This window comes from Echeneis naucrates, chromosome 8 (genome assembly GCF_900963305.1).
Source record: "Echeneis naucrates chromosome 8, fEcheNa1.1, whole genome shotgun sequence".
In the NCBI taxonomy this organism is placed as follows: domain Eukaryota; kingdom Metazoa; phylum Chordata; class Actinopteri; order Carangiformes; family Echeneidae; genus Echeneis; species Echeneis naucrates.
In genome coordinates, this window is record NC_042518.1 from 12,057,910 (window position 1) to 12,083,837 (window position 25,928).

At 38.7% G+C, this 25,928-nt stretch overlaps 3 protein-coding genes across 5 annotated transcripts; 2 read left to right on the plus strand and 1 right to left on the minus strand.

Moving 5' to 3' along the window:
* Positions 1–2,157: 2,157 nt before the first annotated feature.
* On the plus strand, positions 2,158–3,861 carry LOC115047743 (ras-related protein Rap-1b-like). Its single transcript, XM_029508874.1, has one exon. The coding sequence runs from the start codon at positions 2,290–2,292 to the stop codon at positions 2,914–2,916; it is 627 nt and encodes a 208-aa protein (XP_029364734.1). The 5' UTR covers positions 2,158–2,289; the 3' UTR covers positions 2,917–3,861.
* Positions 3,862–5,252: 1,391 nt separating this feature from the next.
* Positions 5,253–16,409, minus strand: prpsap2 (phosphoribosyl pyrophosphate synthetase-associated protein 2). 3 transcript variants are annotated; one of them, XM_029508548.1, is made up of 11 exons: positions 16,039–16,409; positions 15,557–15,609; positions 14,611–14,677; positions 14,357–14,529; positions 14,115–14,230; positions 12,976–13,031; positions 12,736–12,881; positions 10,968–11,009; positions 8,718–8,788; positions 8,206–8,352; positions 5,253–7,383 (listed from the first exon to the last, which is right to left on the minus strand). In XM_029508548.1, exons 1-11 carry the CDS (start codon positions 16,119–16,121, stop codon positions 7,225–7,227), a joined length of 1,113 nt encoding a protein of 370 aa, XP_029364408.1. In that variant the 5' UTR covers positions 16,122–16,409; the 3' UTR covers positions 5,253–7,224. The 3 variants fall into 3 exon arrangements, with proteins under 3 accessions (XP_029364408.1, XP_029364409.1, XP_029364410.1); XM_029508549.1 differs by lacking the exon at positions 10,968–11,009; XM_029508550.1 differs by lacking the exons at positions 8,206–8,352; positions 10,968–11,009.
* A 1,918-nt stretch (positions 16,410–18,327) lies between these two features.
* LOC115047494 (cytoglobin-1-like) lies at positions 18,328–22,840 on the plus strand. Its single transcript, XM_029508458.1, has 3 exons — positions 18,328–18,665; positions 21,552–21,783; positions 22,096–22,840. Exons 1-3 carry the CDS (start codon positions 18,532–18,534, stop codon positions 22,258–22,260), a joined length of 531 nt encoding a protein of 176 aa, XP_029364318.1. The 5' UTR covers positions 18,328–18,531; the 3' UTR covers positions 22,261–22,840.
* Positions 22,841–25,928: the final 3,088 nt, after the last annotated feature.

The following is a 25,928-nucleotide window of genomic DNA, read 5'->3' on the forward strand; positions in this document are numbered from 1 at the left end:
ATTTGTATTTTCGTTCCTCGTAGCAGTTCGAATTATCCTGATACAATGTCCTGACCTGTAAAGACACTATAGTGATATGAATGAAATATATTGGTCCCTTGCTGGTATTGTCTTGCTGCTGTGTTTAATGATGTGAAGAAAGTGATAGATGGAGCTGAATTGCTAGGGGGCCTTCAGCTTTAGTTTCCTCTTCATTCTGTCTCTAGCGAGGGGAGAACAAGGTCTGGGCTAGGTCAAAAAGTCCAGAGTTCACCGCCCTCCGGCCCTCATGAAGAACATTTTGAAAGTGCAGAACACAACAGTAACATCAGGAGATGCAAATGCAATCGTGAGGGGAAAAAAAGAACCTGATTTGACAAACATAGCACAGAGGAAATCAGGGCCATGGCATAGTGGAAATATAAGAAGAGCTTTCGGACGATAAAATGTGGCCATCATTCTAAATCACATATACGGTGTTCAGCCAGTGAACTAATCAGACGATGTACCCCATAACTGCCCATTATCATTCTGCAGCATGAACAGTTAGACTCAGTGATGAATGGCAACACTAATTAGGAGCACATTTCTACTCATAAATCCCTTTCCCAGCTTTCAGGTAATGGATTCTGTGGTATCATAGCAACAAGTGACAAAGTCTGGGCTCAGGGAGCATGTGAGAGATCTGAGTATGATAATGATAACTGTAATATCGCATTATTTTTGGTTTTTTTTACTTTGTCTGAACTAAATGCAAACCATTCATCTGCCCACACAGATGACATGTGAATCGCAGCAGCACTGGGAAAAACAGGGATACTGAACACACTTTGTTTTGTTGGGTTATGTAATTATAAACACAAAAGGGAATCGGTCTAATCCGTCTAAACATATTTTATATTATGTTAAACTTGATGTGATTCAAACAGCTAATCAACAGATAATCACATCACACTTGCAGAGTGCAGGAGCAAAATGCAAGCCTCTTCAGCCTCTGACATGTTAGCAGAATTTCAAACAATGCAACAATCAACCCTTTTGTGCACTGCACGTGACCACTGCAAAAAAAAAACAAAAAACAAACAGCAAATGCAAGAGAACTGTCCGAGTAAACCTATGAGGAAATGAAAAAGAAAATATAGAGGGAACTGAACCTGTAAAACCTGATTTTATGCATTTACCTCCATACAGAATCTGCCACGAGCACAAACATTCACACTGTTACAAGTATGAGCATTCTCAGTATTGAGTTTCCCTTGAAGAAAAGTGATATTTTCTACTCATCACAACAGTCTTGCAAAGATCAAATGACAGTTAATTTTTCACAACAGTAGAAAAACTATTGGCATTCCATTCTTGTCTGGGAGTCCCAAAGTGAGCTGTTCTGAATCTGTGACATTTTTAATGATGACAACCAAACTGAATAACTGAAAGACCAGTCATGTCACTCAAACTAAATCCACTCAAGCTCACTCATTGTCACTTCACGTTTATTTTGCCAACAAGTCGATTAATTAAAATGCTTAAACTTGGTTAGTCAGTGATATGGTTTTGAAGTTATTGTTATATGCAAAACTGCCTTGGATAGTAAAAGCTCCTAACACATCAAGAACTAGCTTTGCACCTCAACAATGATGACAATATTAAAATTTGATATTTTATAACAACCAATTCAAGACCAATCGGTTGTGCTTGAGACTGCTTGAACAGGAATATGTTGTATGCGGAACACAGTGAAAGATTCATTTTTTTCTTGATTCTCTGTTCTTCAAGTTGATCATTTTGATATAAACCTAAATTTCGCCAAACCATCCAGTGCAAATATTGATAAAAATTTGATTCCTCCCCAGCTGATGTTTGAGACTGGAACAACCAGACTTCGGTCTTAGATTAAAGCTCTCATTGCAGTTCCTCTGATGATGTCAAAATCAAAATTGAAGGAAGTGCATATCCTCATTGCAGCAGCAGTCACCTTCAGCTGTTAGAAATGTTTCCTGCACTACACACAGACAACTGAACTTCTCTCAGCTATTTTTTTTTTTTCTTCTCTTACCCTCCTTGATCTGCATCAGCATCTCTGATTGGCTGTTTTGGCTGAGAGCAGAAAGGGGCAGGTACTGTGTATGAACATAAATACAGCATGCAGCCTTACAGGCACACTCACATGTGTCTGCTACTATCATCCTCTTCAAAACAGCTCCATACCTGCCATCCAAACCATTTTCAGACAAATAGAGGGGAGGAAAGTAAAGAAACGACGACACAAGAGGTTACTTCAGTTTCGGAGGAGAAGAGAAACTGAGACTCAGCATGTCTTTTGAAATCAAAGAGAAGACTGAGGTGCGTCTGGTGTTTCTGGGAGCAGCTGGAGTGGGGAAGACGGCCCTCATCCAGCGCTTCCTCAAAGACACCTTTGAGCCCAAGCACCGGCGCACAGTGGAGGAGCTCCACAGGAAGGAATATGAAGTGGGGGGCGTCAAAGTCACTATCAACATCATAGACACCAGCGGCAGCTACTCGTTCCCAGCCATGCGCAAGCTCTCCATCCAGAACAGCGACGCTTTTGCCCTAGTCTACGCTGTGGATGACCCTGAATCCCTCGAGGCGGTCAAGAGCCTGCGAGAGGAGATCCTGGAGGTCAAAGAGGACAAGTACACGCCTATTTTGGTGATAGGCAACAAGATTGACCGTCAGCAGGAGCGGCTGGTGTCCAGTGAAGACGTGCTGTCCACGGTGGAGCTGGACTGGAACCACAGCTTCATGGAGTCGTCAGCCAAAAATAACATCAACGTGCTGGAAGCTTTCAAAGAGCTTCTCCTGCAGGCCAACCTTCCCAGTTGGCTCAGTCCGGCACTGTGCCGGAGACGCGAAACCTTCCCCAAAGAGAGAAGCAAGCAACCTCCTATGAACAAGACGGATAGCTGCCTCATCTCATAATGATGTGGGGCTGCTCAGAGGGCAAAAACAAAAAGAGACAGAGAGAAACGCACAATGAGAGTTGAGCTGCGTTGAAAGGGAGCTGAGTGGACAGAGACAAACTAAGAAACAGTGTTAAATGTGTTTAGAAACACTGTGTTAGTAAACTAAGTCCCCTCACTGCTTGCGTCTAACTCCACAGCAGCGCTGGAGACTCAGATGCTGCAGTGTGGACAAAGGTGTTGAAAACAGACACCACCCCAAAGACCTGAAAGAATGTGGTCGAACTGCTCAAACAACATCAAAATTAATCAGTGCATAGACACTAGGTTGTGTTAACATCAAAAAGAAAATGACGACTCTCAAAGCAGCGTTATTACTTTCACTCAAATATCTGAATATTTGATGTTTCATTCTGGGGATTTGTGTTGCTGGTGCAATAACTGTGAATCATGGGTGTGTGGAAAAGTCTGTGTATTTGTGTGATGAAACAGGTGAACAACTGAAGAAATTGTGAAATTGTATAGCCTGTTGTGTAACTCTGAACTGCTGCTTTGCTTCACCTCATTATACATGTTTAAATACATACAGTACATTTACTAGTGTTTCCTTCTTTTACCAATAAAAATTTGTTTTTTTTGTGTTATCCTTAACCAGTTGTTTGATTATTTCTGTTAAGAGTCTCCTATTGTCTAATTAACACATGTAATAAAATTTGATAAAACTTTCACCAATATGAAAAAAAAGTTCAAAGCTGTTTTTTCTACGTTGTACATCTCTCGACAATATGTTAGGTCATACGTATTGGATAACTTCTTATCTGACTCACTAAGTCTTGAAATAATTTTATACAAGCTATTTGAGTTTGTAACTCAAACTCAAATAGCTCTAAAGTCTGTCAGCATATTGCTGTATAAGGCAAATTAAAGGAATTTAATTCTATTCCAGCCTCTATTATGTTGACAAAATGATAATTTTTTCCTTTTCAAAAGTGCTGGTTGAACCAAAAATTTATTTGAATATTTTATTTCGACTTTGTTGAAAGTGGTATTAATCAAGTGAATCATCGAGGCAAAATAAAGAAAACCAGCAACTTGTTGCTTAGGTCGGAAATCCAGACTTGTCTACTGTGCTGTATTGCCCCCTGGTGGTAAAATTGAATTACCAACACTGTGTCCTTGGCAAAGGAAAACTTTACAGCTGCCCATGCTATCGTTTCTAAATCAGTCATAACAATGGCATGGTAAAATATCAATAAATGAGCCAGGTTGACTTTTAGTAAGAAATGAATAAAGATCAATGTAATAGCTGATAGAAGCAAAATCTTAGTAATTCATATTTGTTCTATTTAGTTTCACTCCATGTTTTTGCTTGCTCATTCAACCCACATATGTAGTTGGCTATATAACCCCCTCTCCAGAATGCATTTTTGTGTATTATATGTTAAGGGTGGCACGGTGGTGCAGGGGGTAGCAATGTTTGCCTGTCGGTTCTGGGTTCCAATGAGGTGTCTGGGGGTCTTTCTGTGTGGAGTTTGAATGTTCTCCCTGTAACTTCCCATATGCTTTACTCTACACATGAATATTAAGCTTAGTCTCTTCGACACATCATTTTCTCAAAAGGTTCTTCAAAGTTGTGTAGATGCTGATTAATGGTGTGCACTTGTTTAAAGACCACATAGGCATAGAAAGGGAAAGAAAAAGGTATGCTTCCTCTTTTTAAAAAAAAAAGCTCAGAAAAGGTGCATTGTTTCCCTACAATCAGACAAGGAAGTGAAGTGTGATTATCAAATGTCTGGTTCCTCTTTGTGTCCTGTTTAAACTCACAGCTGTCCTCAGCTGGTCCACAGCCACGTACGAGCTCGTCTCTCTGGTGCCTGGACGGGGGATACTGAAGGAGAGGGTCTTAAACTCAGGTGTGATCTGTAAACTTTTCATTCAGGGTGTAGTGAGCACACATATGCAACTTCAGATTGGCAAAAGAAATGTTCTTTGTTTCAGTTTTCTTTGTTCCAGCCTAACTTATTCTCCTACCATGAAGGACAAATGTTTCTGAGTTTGTCTCGGCTCCTTGACTTGGTCAAAGCTCCTCAGTGTTGGACCTAAGCCTGAGAAGTTTTGAACAAGTTCAGGATCTCTGACTGTGACGACTGCTTACCAGGTGTAAGACAGGCTACCTATCAAAAAATGACTGGTAACCGATATGTTGCCTGCTAGGTTCTTGATATTAAGATAGCCTTTTCATTAACCCTTAATTTGATTTCCAGTGTCATATGAGCTATGCAAAGAGACGCCTGCTTGGAATACACTATTTGAACCTATCACCTAATAAGTTTGACCTTCTTTTAGAAACACAGCATAAGAGGAAACAATTTTATTTTCATGGACATTGACAAAGGCTGTAGAGGCAGAGAATGGGGTGTTTAAAGGAAATGTCAGTGACATCAGATACATTACAGGAAGAGTCCATACAGACACAGACACCATGAAATATGCTAATAACATGTAAAATCTGAGCTGGCATACCTTCAACCTTTAATACAGACAAGGACAACTCTGTGCCACATGCCTGTGTGTTTGTGTGTCAGTGTACATATTACATAACTAAATACTCAATGACAAAAAGCAAAAAGATGTGCAGCACAGCTGTATGGAAGACATTCTAAACATTCTTTTATGCAAGAACATAAAACAAATAGTTGCGCATTGGCTTACAAAGTATATTTCCCTGAGCAAAAGGCTCAACCACCATAACAACAAACTATTCTTTCCATGAGCGTGATTCTGACATGTACAGAAAGGTGCATGTTCTCAAAAGTGTAAGCTCCAAAAGGGACACACCACAACCCACCTGCTGTTTTTGCCAATTTACTATGAATTGCTGCTGAGAATTGATTTCTTTTTTCCCGCACATGTCCCATTATTACCTTAAAGCTTTGATCAATTAAACATCTGCTGATCTAAATCTGATTTAAAGTTAGAAGAGAAAAAAAGAGCATGTGGTCACATTTTAAAGGAGAACTTGATTCCGGCATTCAAAAATATGTAACCATAGAATGTATAACTTCCAAATAAAACAACTGTTTCATTTCAGCACTACTACAAAGGACACTTCTTTAAACACTCCAAACTTTGAATAATTTAACCAAACTAAAGCAGGTTCCTTCAAATTTATTATGGTCTTGGAAAAAAGCAATAATGTGGACTTTCTTGAATTTATAGTAAACTGGCTAGAGCGAGCAGAAAATAATGCTCCTTACATGTAAACAGATGCACAGAATATTAAAGGGTCAGTTCACAAAAACTAGAGTTCCGCTTAGTGCCAGGCATATGTAACCATTAACTGTTGAACTTCTGCTTCCACCACAGTATAATGGAAGTTAATTTAATTTGTGATCCTCAGATCTCTGAAATGCTTATGTTTCCATGACACACACGTTTCACTGTGGACATGGTAGGTAATCATTTTTTCCAACAGTTTGAGCTTAAACATACAGCATTGCTCCTTTCATCATCAAATGCTCTAGTCACCTCCATGGCACTGTGGCAGTAGCAGTAATCTTAGAAGCAGATCTCTTAAAACAGTGTAAATAAAACCTAAAGCAGAGCTTAGATAGATATTACTAAGACCAAGTTGTTAGTTGTTGAACTGACCGTCTAATATGAAAGGATATCCCTTATTTCTGCAGATGATGAAATACTTCTTATGTCATGTAGGGCATCTTACCAAAATGTTCCCATGATCCCAAATGGTGCAAAACAATAAACTGCATAAAGTTCAGAATGGGCACCAACGAGCAGGAATTGCTCTATTCATACATCACAGTGCTAAGCAATCCTCCTTTACGAGGGCCAACAAGAATAAATGATTCAAATGGTTTAAAGCACAAGGTCCTTCTTCTCATTTGTAGATGAAGCTGAGTCATTAAATGCCAGGCCGCATATGACAAAATATCTTTTTAAATACAAAGCATCTTTTGTTCACATTGTATGACCCATAAGTGCAGTAGGGAGAACCTTTATAATATGACTGAATATGCCAAAGCTCCAAATTACTTATTATTTACTATTTCATCAGCCTTATGTAATAAGGACAAGATGCATTTCTCCACTTCACTAAAGAAATACAATTTTACAACTTTTGACAGGTAGATAAATAACTTTGGGTAATTCATTAATCTCATTTCCTTTAAGTTATTTAGGACACATGTGATCCTGACATACACAAGACACTGAACATGGCATTAGTAAGTTTTTTTAGAGCACTGAGAAGAAGTGCACCTGCCTTTAGTCACTAAAGAACCCACCTCAGCCCTCACTGCCTGACACTCTAGTCGTCCACAGCAATGTTGCGGAACAGGTAAGCCATTGACTCTCCATTGTGGATGCGGCGGATGGCCTCAGCCAAAATCATGCTGACATCCACAGTCTTGATTTTGGGACACTGGAGTTTCTGTACTTCATGGGGGACAGTGTTGGTCACCACCACCTGTGGATGCAGAGAACACAGAGGATGTGCTTAGAATTCAGGAGTTTCTATTTGAATAAAATAAGTCACACTTTAAAAGCCAACATGAATTGGATGTTTTTGGTTTTGGGCAACTGAATAACCTCCAAAACTTGATCTGTACACATTTTGTGTGTGTGTGTGTGTGTGTGTGTGTGTACATACATATAAATATTTGTCTAAGTTTCATTCTTGACAGAATATGAGCTTTTTTTAAATAGTCTAAAAATATGAGGTTGGTCAGGAATTGTCAGGTGATGAACCTTTGTAGTCGGGGAATAAACATTCTTGTAATCCACACTATGTTCTAACACTTAACAGTGAAGACGTTTGCCTGTGAGAGGGAGATGAAGCTGAAAATCACTGTATATATTAGGAAGAAAGGTTCATTTAACTGAAATATGAAATCATCCAATCCAATTGCATAACAATAACTTAAAACAAATGGCACATTAAAGACAAACCTGATTATTACTATTTGTTTACTGATCACAAAAGACTGGAGAGGAACTGAAAAAGTCTGAACGAATAAAAGGAGAAATGCAACTGATCATTGCATGCTTAAAAGGCTGCCTGAAAAACCCTCTGCCAGAGTATTGAGTTTTACATTGTTTGTATAAAATTTATGAGCTAAAGAACAATCTACTTTTTCTGGTTTAGAACAAGTTTTTCCACTTTTTCTTCCCTTTTCACTTTTCATTCACATTTATGATAGACCAAAACACATTTCACTGGTCAGCACAGCCTCAACCCTAGAAGTAATACACATGACTGAAAATAACATTCAGTTTTAGCATTCCTCACCTCATCGATGGCTGATTCCTCTATGAGACGTGGAGCATCAGCAGACAGCAGACCGTGTGTGGCCATTATATAAATTTTATAGGCTCCTCTCTCCTTCAGGATCTCTGCAGCTGCAACAAAGTCTCCTACATCATCTATAATGTCATCCTGGAAATGCAAAGAAAAAAAGTCAAAGTCACCCATTTCTTTGTCTCCAAGTCATATGCAATAACCAGGCCTCAAAGCACAACTTCAACTTTCAAATAATTTCATTTTTCCTTTAGGACCTTCACTTGTGTAGAGCAATAGGGCGTGTACACACAATGTGTCTGTGAATTGAGAATTGATTCATTAATGCCTTTAATGTAGCCAAACATAGTATATTTATGCTGATCACTTTTCAACTTATTTCAGAAATTATATTTACTCCATAGATTATGAATTAATTAGACCAATTATACTCATAAATATCGATTGAAATGATGTATATTTGAAGCCATAATTATCAGATGGGTATGTCAACAATGTCTTACCACTATGATGGCAATTCTACCTCCCACATCTCCGACAACAGTAATGGGAGGTTTCTCCTTGGCCATCATTACTGAAAAGTAAGGCAGAAATGTTACCTGTGAGAGCACATCAACGAAGTCATGTCTGTAACATTTCATTTAATCAAAAAGAAATTTCAGTAGATTGGGTAAAATGGGTTGAGAAAATGTTTTGCAATTTCATAAAATCTACACCTCACAAATTAACGCAGCTGTTAATGAGCAATATAATTTATGTACATTCTGTTATAGTAATACACCTGATTTGAATTTCAAGTGGCAATCAAAAGCCAATTATTTGCTTTGAACATTTTCCCCCAGTCTACCCCACCCCTAAGGGATTAAACAGAAAGAGTAAACTTAGTAAAGCACATGCCATGCAAAAAAATCAAATGACAGGGTTTTCTGCCCAGGATACCCAATCAGAGGGCAATGTATAACTGCCCTCGTGCGCACACAGCCTCAGGCCAGAGCTGTGGCAGGCTCATGGCGGCAGTCTGCATATGAACCAATATGCACCTGACCAGTCTTATTTCACTGAGGAGGGTCTCTTCATTCACACTTGCTAATGTTCTGGGGGGTCAGTCCTTAGTCGAACATCACTGCTGCCAGTGGCTACTTTTACATGCACATAATAAACAGAACACATCTCACATTCCAGTCTCCGTAGTTTATAAACAACAAACAAAAAGCACATCATTTAAATGATTTCTATGAAGACAGCCTCATTTGTAATTTTGAATATTAATGAGTCAGAATGCTGCCCATCATCACAATATGGGTCTATACATCTATTTCTAGAATTGTCTCCCAGATGACAGCGTCAATTAATTCTGTCAAACTGCTAATATCCTGGTCTCATTTAATTTCAATACCATAAGACTACAATACAAACTGTCAAACAAAAGTTTAAAGAGTCTTTATAATTGATCACTTTGATTCTGACTAATTTGTGACCAATTGATGACACATGACTTGGATCTAAAATACATGAATGTAGAAACCACCAACTGTGTGTTGATTTAAATTACACTTACACACACACACACACACTCACACACACACAAATTTAAAAGGATGCATTTTTGAGTATTGGTGTGCATGTAAATGTGGTCATTCAAAGGAAAGAATAGAAGGAAACAATCAACTGGTAAACAATCAGCCTGCAAAGCCAATTGTTAAGGGAAAAGTATAAAGAAGCAGAGAAAGGAGCATGCCTTGCAAAACACTTGCTGAATACCGTGAGTCCCACAGCATCAGAAAACCTGACAGTGTCACATTCAGACTTCTAAAACAGCAAAAGCCACGTTAGCAGTACACACACTTCTCAAGATTACGTTGTCCCCACAGCTTGCTGAGATACCCCAACAAATGACCTGAGAAATGTTTGGTCAGCCGTCTTTGAAGTTAATTTGAAATGTCGACATATATCAAGCATTACATCAACATTCCTGTGGTAGATTTTAAAATACTTTACTTGCAATTTTAACAACAGTTTGGCACCAAGTTCCATAAACTTCTGCCATCAAAATACTACACCAATTCTTGCTGTTGATGAAAAGAAATTCTAATTTCACATTGATGTAGCAAAGAAAGACTTCTATTTGTGTAATGTAGGTTGAAAACTTAAACGAAACACCAAACCTTCCATTTGTAACGTTTCTCCCTCCCTTCACTAAATGTAGGGTTTGAAGAGCATGCTTCATTGTTATTGTCACATGCAGTTATGACCAAATGTTAATCAGGTTTTTAAGAGCAGGTTTAATATGGGTGCATCATGTGTTGATTGGCAAGATGAGTCCATATACATACAAGTAGGAAGAAATAAAACCCAAAAAAAAAATGTTTGGGATGGTTTTGGTTTGATTTATGGATTTTAAAATAAGAATCAGTAACCAAGAAAACAAAAGAGGGTTTTGGTCATCTTGTAGAACTAGCTGTCTGGAATTTTTGAAAGGTACAGTAAAAATAAATGCTTATTTCAAATCAAGCATGCCATCCAAATAGCATATAGTGATGAGCACTCTGTAGCTAACTGGCCTGAAAAGGCAACTTTTTTGAGCACTAATAATCAGTTTGTCTATTTTCTTTTTTTCAAGTCTCCTTCCTGAATCCAGACTGTATATTCACAAGATGCAACACAAACCCTTTATTTTAACATGCACGCACTGAGGAACCGTTTGAGGAGGAATCATTTCATAGTCAAATGTAAGTTAAGTGTTACAGCCGTACTTGGGAGCTCTATGCCAGGGAACGGGGCTTGTTGTTTGCCTGCTATTACCAACAAATAAACACCACGTTAACACAAATGCACAAGTATTTGACATGACAAACACATGATGCCAAGACTTGGAAAATCCTCGCAAGGTTGACAGAAATTCAAAAGAAGTCCCATCAACATAAATTACTTAATGTGTCAAAATATAAAACAAATCTGTTGTTTGTTTTTCTATAGATGAGGCTATTTCTCAGTTATTGTCCCAGTGGAGGATTTTTTAAGTCAAGGGTAAGAATTAAAACACAAGTAGGAATATAAATATTTTTTCAAGAAATAATAAAGTGAACACAGGACGCAAATATTTTGGAGTCATTTGCCAATGACACAGTTATTTGATATCTTGTCAGAGTGAACCATTTAAATGGCCATACCAGAAATTCACACTGGAAATATTTTGTATACTATATACCAGAGCTGTGTTAGTATTTCTAGATTTTTATTTATTTATTTATTTTTAAAGGTCCCACATTATACACTTTAATTGTGTTATTTTAAGTTGTGATGTTCACAAGAAGATAGATTTGAGGACAAAGAAAACTCAGAGCCTCTGCTTAATGGTCAGTCAGTCCTGAAATAAACAGAGTGAACTCAGACTCTATTTTAAAAAGAAAAAAAAAAAAAAAGCTGGACTCATTATTCTGTTCTTGCGACAGGTTTGGATTGCTTCTTGACATCCAAGGATTTTATAGCATTTTCTTGCTGGCAAAGTGATCAACTGGTCTGTTGGTGTTGTCCTTCATCCATTATCTACATGTCTTATCTGTGCAACGCCATGGGTTGCTGTAGCCAATCCCAACTGACAAGGCCAGGGCAAGGGCACAACCCTTCCATCACAGGGCTGGCATAAAGGGAGACTCCCACTCATGCCTGCATGTTGGATGAAATGCATGAAATGCATAGAGAACACGTAGACTCCATACAGAAAGGCACCAGGCCCGGGTTTCAAACCCATAACCTTTTGCTGAAAGGCAACAGTGCCACCATGCTATCCCATTTGGTGTTCTGCAGGTGATACAACAACTTTGGATGGTGGGCCAAAGTGGGCTGTTCTTGAGGTACCTCAGTGTGGTGACTGCATAGCTGACATTTTAAAATTTTATACATTGTGACAGTTTATTTAACGCATAGTTTCTGAATTCAGCTTCTGTGCATTTCTCCATGGACTGAGCACTTTCACAGTATTAATAAGGCACTTGTATCTGCTTTAAAACATTTACAATCTTCCTGTCTTTAATATGGGACCTTTAAATCAAGGTATGTGCCAAGGAACAGGCAGGGACTATGGCTCTAACATTATTAAGCACATCATTTTTTGTAAGTTATGGGTTGCAGCTTGCTGAAGATGCAGAATGAGTAGAGGTAGTGTATCTGTGGAATTAAAACATGCAGTAAGACAAAAATCTATTTCTTTGAGTATGGTTGATGGTATGAGAGAGAAACGACAGATTAATTGCCAAACAGATTTGCACAATAAGACTGCATTAGGATGTGTTTATAATATGCACGCATTGGAGTGTTGAGATATTAAACTTTAAAGAACATAAGAATTATACTAATAAAGAAATTTCTTCCTGAATTCAACTATGCTGTGACCGGGGGAAAAAAAATCCATGAGAAACAATAAACAGGGATCTGTAGATGTAAAATTTATGAAGCAATGAATCTAAAAAAGTGCAAAGGAAACTTCACCACACAGTGCTCTATAAGCATGGGTGTTCTTACAAGGTAGCTCCAGTCCTGTGTGTCCTGTGGTGTTGCGCACACATGGCGGGGAGTGTCTTCCATCAGCCATGTCAGACTCAGAACACTGAGCTTCACCATGAATCACAGCCAGACCTAAACGCAGCCGCTCTGCATAGGACTGAGCCCTGAAAGCAGAAAAAACAGGGAAAATTCGGTGGCATACAAAACACATTTGAATGAGTGGACAGTTCAGCCATGATGCAATATGTGTATTTTTACCTCTTAGCTGCTGCTGGAGACTTCGCCACTATAATAGCATTTCGGTAATCAGGAATCTGACAGAAAAAAGGAAAACAGGCGTCAAAGGTTACAACAGAGTGATACACTGATTATGTGTACAAGTGTAGTTGACAACAGCTACCCGCCTTAGTTTTCACAGAGGCACAGAGGCAAGACAACGCAGCTAGCTTACGGTTTCTTGTGCGACACTTCCAGTCCAGCACTCTTCACCACTGTGTAGCTATTAGCTAACTTGTGTCTACCGCAGCTACAAAGAGATTTTTGTGTTTTGTTTTATTTATTTATTTTTGGTTAAGTAATGGCGTCAAGGAAAACCCGGGTCTCTTGTGTGTTTAGGGGCTATAATAATAACTGGTATGAACGCAAAGTTTACTTAGAAGGGGAGTGTTTCAAACATCGGCCGCATACGAGAGCTGAATGTGGATGTAAGCCGCAATATGATCTGCTTCCTCCGCCGAAAGACGATAAATCCCTTTGCCTGTGGTTCATCCATGATGATGCTGAGTAAAAATGGAAATCTCATTTTAGGCAAAAAACGTCATGTCCACTTTTTTTTTTTAATCTAGCTACAGACCATTGTGCCTTGATTGTGCTATCATATTTACATATGATATACATAAATACATAATATGTATGTTTACATTAACTACACAATTACAATTTATGATTATATTTCAAGAAGTGAATGGTACCAAGCGATTTTCAGAGTATACAATTACACATTCAACTTGATATTAAATAAAATTTCTTCTCATTTTCAAGTATCAATTGAGTTTTTATATCATGCGTGACTGCAGGAACAACCGGCCGATGTATTAAGGACCCTGGCAGAGTGGAGGTCAGCTTTGTACTGGAACTGGTACTGTCAGTCGGTAAGCGTCTGAGGATGTGGTACCAGCATCCCATCATGTTTTTTTTACGGTTTCTTTATAGTGCACCCACGACACTGTTGATCAACATTAGCTTGCACCGTTAGCTCCGGTAAGGGAAAGCGGCTGACCGGAAGTGTCGCACAAAAAAAAAAACAAAAAACAGAAGTTTGTCACTATTTACTTCCGTGTTTGAAAATAAGGTGGATACCTAAAAACATACTATAAAAATTGGAATAAGATTATCACCTCCTCTTGGATGTACTGAATCAAAAAAGGGGAGGCACGCAAGTTGTCCACTGGAAAACTGAAAAAGCCTTGGATCTCCTTCTGATGCAAATCCATGGTGATGATGTGTGTCAATCCTGTGGGGTAAAATACAAGCAAGTAGTGAAGCCTTGTTCACAGTCAACAATTCAAATTGTTTTCATCTTGAGACATGAGACCCACTCTGTGCAAACAGATTTAAATGCAAATCTTGTTGTGTTTACCTGCTTTAGCTAGCATTGAGGCTAACAACTTGCACACTATTGAGCCCCTCTTTCTCATCTTGCACTGTTTGCTGTAGGGGAAGTATGGAATCACTCCAATGATGTTCTTTGCACAGGAGGTCTTAAGTGCATAAGCCATAACCAGCAGCTCCATGATGGCTGTGTTGACATCTCTAGATATAGGAAAATCAGTGAGAACAGTACATAATGTAAATAAGTGGCAGCAATAAAAACCCATGTCTCTCTTTACTCACCTTGGTATTGTCTGGATGATAAAGATAGTTTGTCCACGGACAGATTCTTTCACATCAACTCTCGTCTCTGTCCATACAAAAACATAATACAGTAATACATTTAGATATCCCAATCATCCCTTTCAAGATTTAGATTCTACTAAGGAAATATTCAAGGTTTAAGGTTGATTTAGTGCCATTTGAATGCCTACATATGAAATGAAATTTAAAGCAAGAAATGTTTTGGTTGAGTTTCTGTTTTAGTCCGTTTATGACATTGAATTTACTTACATGCCTTTATTTCCTTTTTAGTACTTTCTGTAACCCCGCCTTGGACAAATTCTTCATTATTGACACAGTGATAAAGTTTTCATGATTGATAAACAAATTTCATAAGCACATTTTACATGAGCACTGTAGGCTATGCAGATCTGCATGTTATGACATAAAGATTAATTTCTGAAATAAAGATAGTGAAGCTTCTTTCCTGAATCACATTCATTCCACCTCAGCCTTCAAAAATTAATGCCCCTCTCCTCAAATAATCATTACCCAACAGACATTTTTTCAAGAAATTGAGGATACTGATCAAATCAAGCTTATGTAGAAGTTGTAACATGACCAATCTGCATCATATGGAGTATGTTTGTAAAAGTAACACTGTAGTTGTTGTAAGTTCTATCAGAGTATCCAGAGAAACGTCATTTAAAAAAATATTTACTGCTTAGTTTACCATTATTCATAATCTAAATAAATAATGTTACTAGCTATCATTTTACCAAAGTTCTATATGTTGTAACATAACAGTTCCCATCAAGACTCGCTGTGTGTCATCCTCCTTCTCTTTCTGTATTTCTCTCTGCCGTAATTGCAAAGTGCTTGCTCTTTGTAAGAACTGTTGGGTCTAGACCTGAGATCATCTGTGACGTGAGCTGGGCCTATGTACTTGACGTGATGTTGCCCTCACCTCTGTTGGGTTCCTGAAAGACTACAGACTTCCCCAGCTCAACTCCCAGCCTCCTGGAAAAGAAGAGCGTAGAGATTACAACTACAATATGGCCACGAGTCAAATGCAATGATTTCACGATGCTGCCAGCTGCAGTATCTCACACACTGACCAACATGAGGCGTCTATCACATCATCAATTCATTCTTTTTTTTTATTATTATTATTTTTAGATTGCTGGCTCCTCAGAGCATCCAATAGCAGCTGCATACACTTACACATCATTACACTATAGCTCTTCTCAGCTAATACCATCTGTAGTAACCACAGCTAAATAAATAATACATTTTAATAATTCATAAGGCAGATCCTTTAACATGCTTTGACAGATAGTTGAACATTATCTTCGAGCTCAAATGTCTTGGTGTGTAGACGTAAAACAGATCAATGGCCAAGACCTTAATCGGCAGGAATGATGGAAAATACAACTATATAATACTCACTCAGTTATCTTCTTGGCTAGTTCTGTGCATGCCGCGGACGAATTAGCAGAAAAGACGCGGTAACCACTTTTGGGGACATTCATCGTGGTGCTGGTTTGCAGCGGCCGCCGACCAATGAGTCTGTTTCCGATCTTCCGCCTGTGACGCCGCTGCCGTTAGCTAACCAGCTAGCCAAGCTAGCGCACACTTGGCAGCCGAGTGAGATAGTATCACTAAATAACCTTCGGTGCTCGACACGGGCTTTGCTTTAGCATAGCAATGAATTACACAGTCGTTATTGTTTTTCTGTGAGTTTGCTGCAAAGTCGGTTTGTTGGCAGCTAAATCACAGACACCTGTCACTCAGGTAGCTCTCACTGTAGCATACCCCCAGTGCGCACTCTACGGAAGCCTCGCAGGTTCAAACTCACCGGGTGCGCTTTTGGGTTGCTACCGTTTTAAAGGAGTAGCATTGAGCGCGATTGATTTTTTTTTTCAATGTTAATTATTTGCTGATATACAAACAATTAGATTTTTTTCAATTGAATAAAAGCAGCAACATGACAAATACATAGAGAAACAATTTTTTTTACAATTCTTGCATTCATTATTACATTAGTAAAAGCATACATACAAGTTCGAACATAAGCACATCATAATTTCCCCATCAAGCAAAGTGACTGATCTTTTATCAAAAGATAATTATTGTTGATGTATCAATGCATGTGTGTAAAACGGAATCATCACAGTAGATTTTTTTTATAATGAATGAATAGAGAGCAATATAAGTACAGGAGTAAATACACCTATTACGTGGATCAAGACAGTTAAGTGATGGTAATTCAATGTCACCAGCCTAGTTGATACACCAGACAATCATAAAAAACACCTGTTGGAATACTTGGTGTCATAAATTATTTATAAATACCAAAACATTCCCGGCAGCACCAAAAAAATAATGTTACTCCAACTCTCCACTGGGTGTCACTGCTCATTTGCCCTGTATCTGCTGAGTGCAGTTCTGCGTTTGGGATTTGTTTCATGTTGACCATCTGTTTTTGATTCTTAGGAGACTGGGTCAAAAGTATAGCATAAATATTGCGCATACTCTGGAGTAGGTGTTTGCTGAGGTGGGTGTAGACAGCGGACGCAATCATAAAATATTATAAATTCTAACGTAGAAACTAAAAACCAAACAGACTAGACAGTGCTGATCTACAATCATTGACCAACTCTCCTTTATCACCTGAGCCACAACAACCTTGACCAACCAGATTAATGATCAAAAACATGTGCTATGAGCGCCCTAATATATGAACTCCCATTTTACTGTATTATGCTTATTTGATGTTTTGTTTCATTTATTATTTTTGACCTTGAATAACATTCACCATTAACCAAAGTTATAATATTTAAAGTATATGTTGGCGTAATAACTGACATAAGGCTGCTTAAAATAGTTATTTTGCAAAATAAAAATACAAAATATGAGATGCATCAGTGCCAGAAATTATGCCTCTGTTATGTCCAGGTTTTACACCTTTTGACTGTGGCAATATTTAACACGAGTGCCTTGTTGCAAAGCAATAAATGTCACCTCAGTTGTAGCCTATCTTATATCTTTGTGATATGTGTCCTTGGACTACTCCTTTGTGTGCTTTTCTTTGACAGTTAACTCACAGATTCCTGACTAATTGGCCCATTTAGGAAATTTGAACAAGCACAATGTCAAGTTTTCAGCTGTGACAACACAGGCATGATACAATAACCAAGTGCTCTGAAAAACGTGTATGTGTTTGAACAACAACAGTAGGGTGGAGTTGTGTGGCTCCTAAATACACTGAAATAATCAGTATTCCATTAGAAGAACAGAAAAGACCCACATGAACAGTGGCCTGGCCTATTTTTTCTGGATGTAACACTTCTTTTCACTAAGTTAAGTGATTTAAATGTTAACGTTGAGAAGGTTTTGTGAGAACTTCAATATCACTTCAGGTTTATCCCCTGGAGTGTTCAGCATGGTGACTGGAAGGAAAGGTCAGTGTGTTCCCTTATCTTATTTCAAATTAATAACCTTACATTGCATTGCATTGCATGTATTACATATTTGACTCTCATATGAAGGATTTGTCTTCTGGCTCATCGTGTTTTCATCAAAGACCACTTAAGAAGGTGAGGTGGGAAGAGGGAGACAGAAAGAGAGAGAGGGAAGGGAGCGTGTAAAGGAGAGTACAGAGGCTCCTCCTTGTTCTCTGTGTGTGTTTCATGTGTTTTTTTTTTTTTTGGTTTTTTTTCCAGCCTGTTCCTACACTCGCTCAGCAGAGATTCAGGGGTGGAGAGCAAAGATTTTCACCAGGAGAAGGCAGGCAGGGAAATTTATTTTCTTTCTCTCTTTCATCTGGCAAGAGAGGAAAAGGGTAGCAATATAGTGTTTATTTTGGGGGAGGGGTACTCTCATCAGCCCTGCCTTCTGCACGAGTTCAATTCAGCACAACTGTGTTCCTAGACGGAGAGGATGCAGGGAGAGGGTGAGGTGGCCCACCTGGACAAACCAAGCCCACTGACTGAGAAGGAGAGGGTGATGATCCAGGACTCCTGGACAAAAGTCTACCAGAACTGTGATGATGTTGGAGTGGCCATACTGGTCAGGTATTTCTCTCTGTAGTTAAACTCTCCTGTTTGCAATGTTTTGACGCAGGTAAAGAATTGAGATTGTAAAATACTTCAGTATTAAAATACATAGATATAAGTTAATATAATTAAATTGAATATACATATAATAAGGCAGGAATACAAGACAGAAAGGTGCATTATATTTAAGCTTTTTTAATATTCAGCACAATTTCTGTGGTTGTGTATTTACTCAAACAATGCTTACTGATACTGATCACCGCTGCACATCCCACAAAACATTATGCATACCATCCAGTTTCTGTTTTAAGAACTTTTCATCATTTTCATCCTTACCTGTAAAACTTGAATTGGTTGTCTGGTGATAAGGTCACAGCATTTTGCTTCTTTCCCCCTCTGCACTGCACCTGCTGGAGGCAAAGGGCCCACTGATGTCTTTCTGTCACTCAGAATTCAACCAATGCTAAGTCTAAATAATGACTTCCACAGTTCCAACATTTCCACAGCCAGTCATATTTCTGCTTGTGATATTCTCACCTCTGCCTTTTCTTAAACCTATTCTTCAAACAGCAGATGAAAAGAGTAAACATTATAATCCATCCCACAGGCATCTTTGGCTCTGAAAGGGCTCCCTCCCTTCCAGGGCAGGTCATGTTTTGAATGCCTGTATAGAGAGCCAGGCAACCTACAGCAGTATGACTCCATCACTGGCAGTCAGACATTCAGAGCAACCCTCTTTTCCTGGAAAACAGGGGATGACAGAGACTTCTATCACCATTTTAAGTCTGTAACTTTTTTTTTTCATCAGTCCATTGTACCTAATCAGCGTGCAGTGTGGTGGAAGATTTCTGCACTTGACCTTTGTTTGTTTTCCCTCCCAAATGTTACTGCTGGAATCCATGAACAAAAACAGCTGGTAATCTGAAACATCTGAATATAGTTGCCAAATATAAGTGTGAAGTCTTTGACAATTTTTCACGTGTGACAGTACAGCATGGCTCACTGCGCCTTTATAATCCTCCATGATTGCAGGGGCTGAAAGTTTAAAGGGAGATTTAGCAAAAACGCACAGGATAACTCATGAGCAGTCACCATCAGTGAAATAATGTATCCAGTCACCATTCAGTCATTTACGTATTTATGTATATTACTAATTATCAAGTAATTAGAATAATTTCACTCAGTATCGCCATATTTTCCCTCTCCACATTCCTTCACAGAGAACCCTACTCCTTCAGGAATTTGAGGAATGAGGGATCAATAAGCATGACCATGGTAAACTCTCCTTTTGGATGTAAGACCAGAGTCTGTCTAACTGATAAGATCTAAAGTAGTAAATTAAAGCAGTATGTGTTTGGAGTAAGACACTTTCTTTGTATTCTGTTCTTCATTTAGTTTTGAAGAACAGATAAGGAAGGATTAGGAATCCAATGAGCATATAAAATGCTAATGAGGCTATTTATATGCAACCACAGGTCATGCAATTACAAGAGAGAGAGATTAAACGCCATGGCTCCTCATTAGTTTGCAGTGAAACTAGGAATATTTTGCTCTCACCTCTTGCAGAAGCCCCTCCACCCAGAACTGAGAGATCAGGGTGCAACCTTCCACCCTCATACCTTTTTAAGGCACAAATAATATCTCGCCATATGCTTCAAGACCAACAAAAAAATGCTCATTTTATTGTGTTAGTTGTTACAAAGACAGACAGAGATGGGACATCAGGATTAAACCAGATGCATTGGCCCTCTTCCCAGACTGTGGGAGGGGGTGAGTTTTTAACTTCTCTTTGCTAACTCTCCACAATACCTCAGAGGGTCAAACAGGAATAAAATCAAAAGAAAATATCTTTGAACTATTTGCTGCAGAGGGAGCACAGTGTGAATCAGGTGAGATGTTCAAGGGAAATTTTTAAACTAGACCTGTAAACATGGCAAAAAAAATTAATATACTGTCTTCTCAGTAATACTAATAATTCCAGCTTTAAGCATAAAGCAAACAGAAGATGTGCTCAAGGTAGCCTGAGTTTTTTTTTTTCACGTATTCTTAACTAATACGTTTCACATTTTGTTCGACATTGCGAGATGCTGGGTTGTTTTTTTAAGGCATGGAAGAAACCATGTATTCATAAGGTGAGCCACATGTTGTAACAGGAAAAAATTAGTGGAGTCACAGGCCAGATTTCTGTTAAATGATTTATCCCATAACACAGATAAGTGGATGCATGTTAAAGCTCACTTAAAACCTAAATTTGATGAGGCGGCTTTCGCATTTTCTTTACATAGAGGAACTTTCACCAGTTTTTAGATATATACATAAATAACATCATATTTACATGTCTACACATTTATCAAAGCCAAAGCTGATACAGTTACGAAATCAAATTCCTCCCAGGCATTATCCGAGGCAGAACAAATCATTGTGTCAAGATTTACAGTTTCCGCTTCTTGAAATGTGATCTCTCCATGCATGTTATTATATAATCTCCTATAAGATAAAGCAAGGATAATGTAGATATAAGAGCTCAGCCTACCAGAAGAACACTTCAATTCAGTACTCAAACTGAATTAATAAGAATAGCACAGTCTTACACTTACAAGTCGCAACTTGTGTGTGATTTCATAATGTAATAGCCAACAATAATTTCATTGTTACTCTTCTTGAAAACTTTAAAATCTTAGGCAGTCAGTTATTTGACTGTTTTTTTTTTTACATTTTTTAATATTTGAAGGTATAATATGCAGCACGCTCATCACAGAGCTGATGTTTACTTATGGTATGTTGCCAGACGTGGGTTTGAATGATGGAGCTGGTGCGTGCTGAAGGGCGATGAGATTAGTAGAGCTTCACAGCAGCTGCTAATACTCATATCCTTCATTTAACACTTACTCTCCTCTTTCATAGGCTGTTTGTGAACTTCCCTTCATCCAAGCAGTACTTCAGCCAGTTCAAGGACATCAAGGAGCCGGAGGAGCTGGAGCGGAGTGCTCAGCTTAAGAAGCACGCTCACAGAGTAATGAATTCCATCAATACACTGGTGGAGAGCCTCGACAACTCAGACAAGGTGGCCTCAGTGCTGCAACTGCTGGGCAAGGCCCACGCACTCCGACACAAGGTGGAGCCTGTGTACTTCAAGGTAAAGTGTGTGCGTAAAAGACAGACATGAGAACATTAGCTCTTAAAGTTGGGTTGTACATAAATGCAGAAACACATTCATGTAGCTTCTTTGGCTGTTGGCCTTTGAGGCCTCTATTGGCATTTTATTTATCAAAAACAAGTATTTCTACATTATAGTGATAGATTAATCACATTAAGGTAAATTTACATGGATTTGTGCATCCAACGGAAATAGAAACATAAGTATCAATCCTGAGTCCTATTTCTTGCCACAGCAAACTTTATGTAAGACCAACAAATGAATGACTCCATCTATTTGTATCTGGCCCAGATCCTGAGCGGTGTGATACTAGAAGTCCTGGGCGAAGAGTTCCCAGAGGTTGTAACACCAGAGGTGGCCGCAGCTTGGACCAACTTTTTGGCTCATGTCTACTGCGGTATCACAGCCGTCTATGAGGAAGTGGGCTGGACTAAGATTTCAACTTCAACTGGATGAAACCTTTAGGGTTTTTGGTCCATGCACACCCAGAGATTTTTTCAGAACCTCATAAATTACAGGGATCCGCTGACTGTAAATTGGGAATACGATTTGATATAATCAGGGTGATAATGGACTATAAAAAGTACAGTCTAATGTAAACAACAAAAATAACAGGTACTGCTCCCACTTCACGGCCAAAAGTGTGTGTGTGTGTGTGTTTGACATTAACAGAGAGAAAGTGGACAATATAAAGGGAGATAAAGTAACAAATAGAAAACTTTCTTCCTTGTTTTTGTACTTTTGCTTAGGACCAACTCATTAAAGGAGAGTGGAAGAAAGGTCACATTTGACTTGAATGTGCCTTCTAATGAATGTCAATATTTAGCAACTGCCATGTAAACACCATTATTTCTAAATATTGTAACGTTTTTCTGGTGTTTATTTTCACTCGTCTACATCCATTTGTGTCCACTATATGAAATCTGAAATAGAGACATTTTTACATTTTCAACTGTTAATCGTGATGATTGTATAACTCACCTTTGCGGCTGTATTCCATAAAATTTTGAAATTAAAATACAAGCAAAACCCTGTGGTGTCACAGTGCAACGTCAGTTGCTTTTAAACTCCAATCTGCTTTATTCTTCCACCCTGCATTTCTACTTGAAGACATGTCTGCAAAATTAGACCTTTCCTCTCTGTCGCTTGGCCTACTGCTCCCTTGTTCGCTCCTTGAGTCAGCAGTGCTAAGTATAAGTGGCTGAGCTGCTGAAAGTCTCTATTTATACCCCCATTTATCCCACTACATTCTCTCTTTTCATAATATACTGTAGGAACACTGCACTAGGCCTACTGGGATGTCATTAGAGGGCCTGGTATATTTAAAAGTATTCCCACAGGAGCTATAATAAAACAGTCCAACATTTCACAATGTAAATTTCATGTGAAATAGCAGTCCTGATATATGGTAATTTGATTAGCCAGTGTTAATCCTTATTTAAAGGTCCTGCTGTGAACCTGCCTGAGTATCACTGAAAGCCAATTTTAACAGTATGTATGAAATATTCCCCTTTCTCAACAAAAAAGACAACACCAGGGTTGACTTGGCATACTGTGCTAACAAGGTGGGGTAGTTTTCAGAATAGAAACACACAGCATGCTTTGTTTACCTCCTAGTCCTGCCAGTAAGATCTAACCCCCCCTCTCCTTGATCCTAACTAATCCGCTTTGCTAATCCCCCCAATCATAAATGAGGACCAAGAGGAAAGACAGGAATAGTCAGATTGTTACACCACAATCTCTGCCTTTTACCATTCAAGCCTTTCAATGGGAGTGGAAGTCTCAGGGCTCTGACCTACCAGCAGTCCCAAGGCAGGAGATCCGTGGGGTAGGACCATGTGTACCACTATGATGGTCCTCACCACCATCGCTCTCATCCTGCGACAGAGGTTTTCCAACAAAATCAAACCGTGAGTACTGATCATGCATCTGTGCTTTTGGCAGCCTTCAAGGAATGGTGGTTACTGGAAATGCGTCTGTTTTTAGTTATGGACCAGAAAGAGACATTGTGTTTAGATTTGGATTCAGACTGTGTTTTCCAGTGCCTGACAAAACAAGACACATTCTACGTCTGGAGGAATTTGAGAAAAGCATAGATAAAAAATAAACGGCATAAAACACTTCCATCCGTTCCAAAATACAAACGTACATGTATGTAGATACAAACACAGACACTGCACGTTTGTTTTATGTGTGGGAGGGAGAGAGGCAGGAAGAGACTTATCTGCATCATTGATTTGAAATCACCCTGTGATTATTTTAAGATTTGCCTTGAGCATCACTGAGTGGATTAAGTGGCTTGCTACATAACAACAGTGTATTCTAGCTTTTTTAATGGAGAAATGATGGGAGGGGAAAGCATCAGAGCTCTTGAGTCCACGGCTGCTAATTGACTCAAAGTGCAATCTTTTCAGCCCCCAGGCTCCGCTTTGCCACTCACATAGCATTGTCAAACAATGCCATGTGACTATGAAGGCACCATGGAGAATGGCAACATCCAGCTTAGACTTTCATTCACTTAAACAGCGAAATTCTTTTTCATTCTTCACCAAATTGTTTCCAAAGTGTTGTGTGTTTTACGGGCCAGTACCAACAGGTTAGTGTGATGATAATTATTTAAGATTAGATATTAAGCGCTTTGCTCTCTGTCACCCATTGCAGGCAGAAAGGCACCATTGAAAAAGATGTGCCATACATGAAGAGCAATGGAGCTGTAGAAACCCAAACATGATGGTGATCATCTGAGGGTAAGGAAACACTGACAAATGAAGTCAGTGAAAACTAATATGGAAATTTACTAAATGGCCACCAGGGTCTTACAGGGAGGTCACCAAGCCCAGCTTGAATTAACATTATCACCAGGATAAAGTGCTGCAGGTATGAATTCTAAAACCTGGAAATACTTTGCTGTTTTTGCACCTCTCCCCTAAGCCGAGGGGATTTTTCATTAAATTAGTTTTTGGTTAGACTGGAATAAAGTCAATACATTTTCATGAAATACATCAGTAGATGTGTGTCTCAAAATTATTTCAGTTTAAAAAAAGAATAGACTAAAGGTGCTGTCAGAGACATGAGAAATATGAAAACCAATCAATTTAGAAGCTTTTGCTGACTCATTGTTTCGCCGCTACACTCTGTAGTCTAGAGTTCCGCTAAACTTTTACCCACTTTCTCAAAAGAAAGGCTTTAGTATTAGAGGTGAGGTCATTTGGAAGATTAATGGTGGTGGCATCAGAGATCATGTTGTCATGTGACCGTAGTGCGTTTGTTTACAGTCAAACTTTCTTCTGCTGATTGCTTCATTCCAGCTTCACAAAGGGTGATAATTTGTGAAGATTATCTGGATAAAAAAAACCTGATCTCAACTGCTGCAAACTTCCGGGTTGATGATGATGATGTTATTTTTTCAGACTGACAAAGCTGTCACAGATATCCGGTTCAGACATTAAAAATGGCATGATACATATTTTAAATTAAATTTCATGTCAAATCAGAACAATTAAAAGTGTTGTGAATAACATTGTGTAAAAATAATGTGAACAAATTAAAAATGCATGTAAGTAATATAGAAGAGAATACACCAAAAGAGAATAGCATAGCGACAAAGAATAGCGACAAAGAAACATTAACAGTTATGAAAGTTGTGTGTGTGCATGTGAGTTTGTACTAGAAGAATTTACAGAAGGGGCTCCAGACTAGGGGAGAAAATGGAGTAGTGGAGCATGTTACGGAGGCATAGATGCATGAAGCGCTAAGATGCCTGCCCCACATTTAGCTTTTAAGTACTCCCTTCTACACTGCTAATACTAAATGATTCAGAGGCAGAACAATCCATCTCTTTTGAGGGTTATTATAAATACATTACCTCCCTACAACCACACCATTTCATGCCTCTGTGGAAAGATCCTAACAGACAGTGATAAACCAACTTACAGATGTTACTAAATATTGGTATATTGGGATATCATGGAGAACACGGGCCATTGGTGTCTTTGTTTTTACTTGTGACCTGTATCACATTTATAGTTTTTATATAGCCGAGAGATTGCTAAAATTATTTCTTTACATGAGTTTCAGACTCTGTATATCACCCTTCACTCTACCTGTGCTTTCCTTCACTTGTA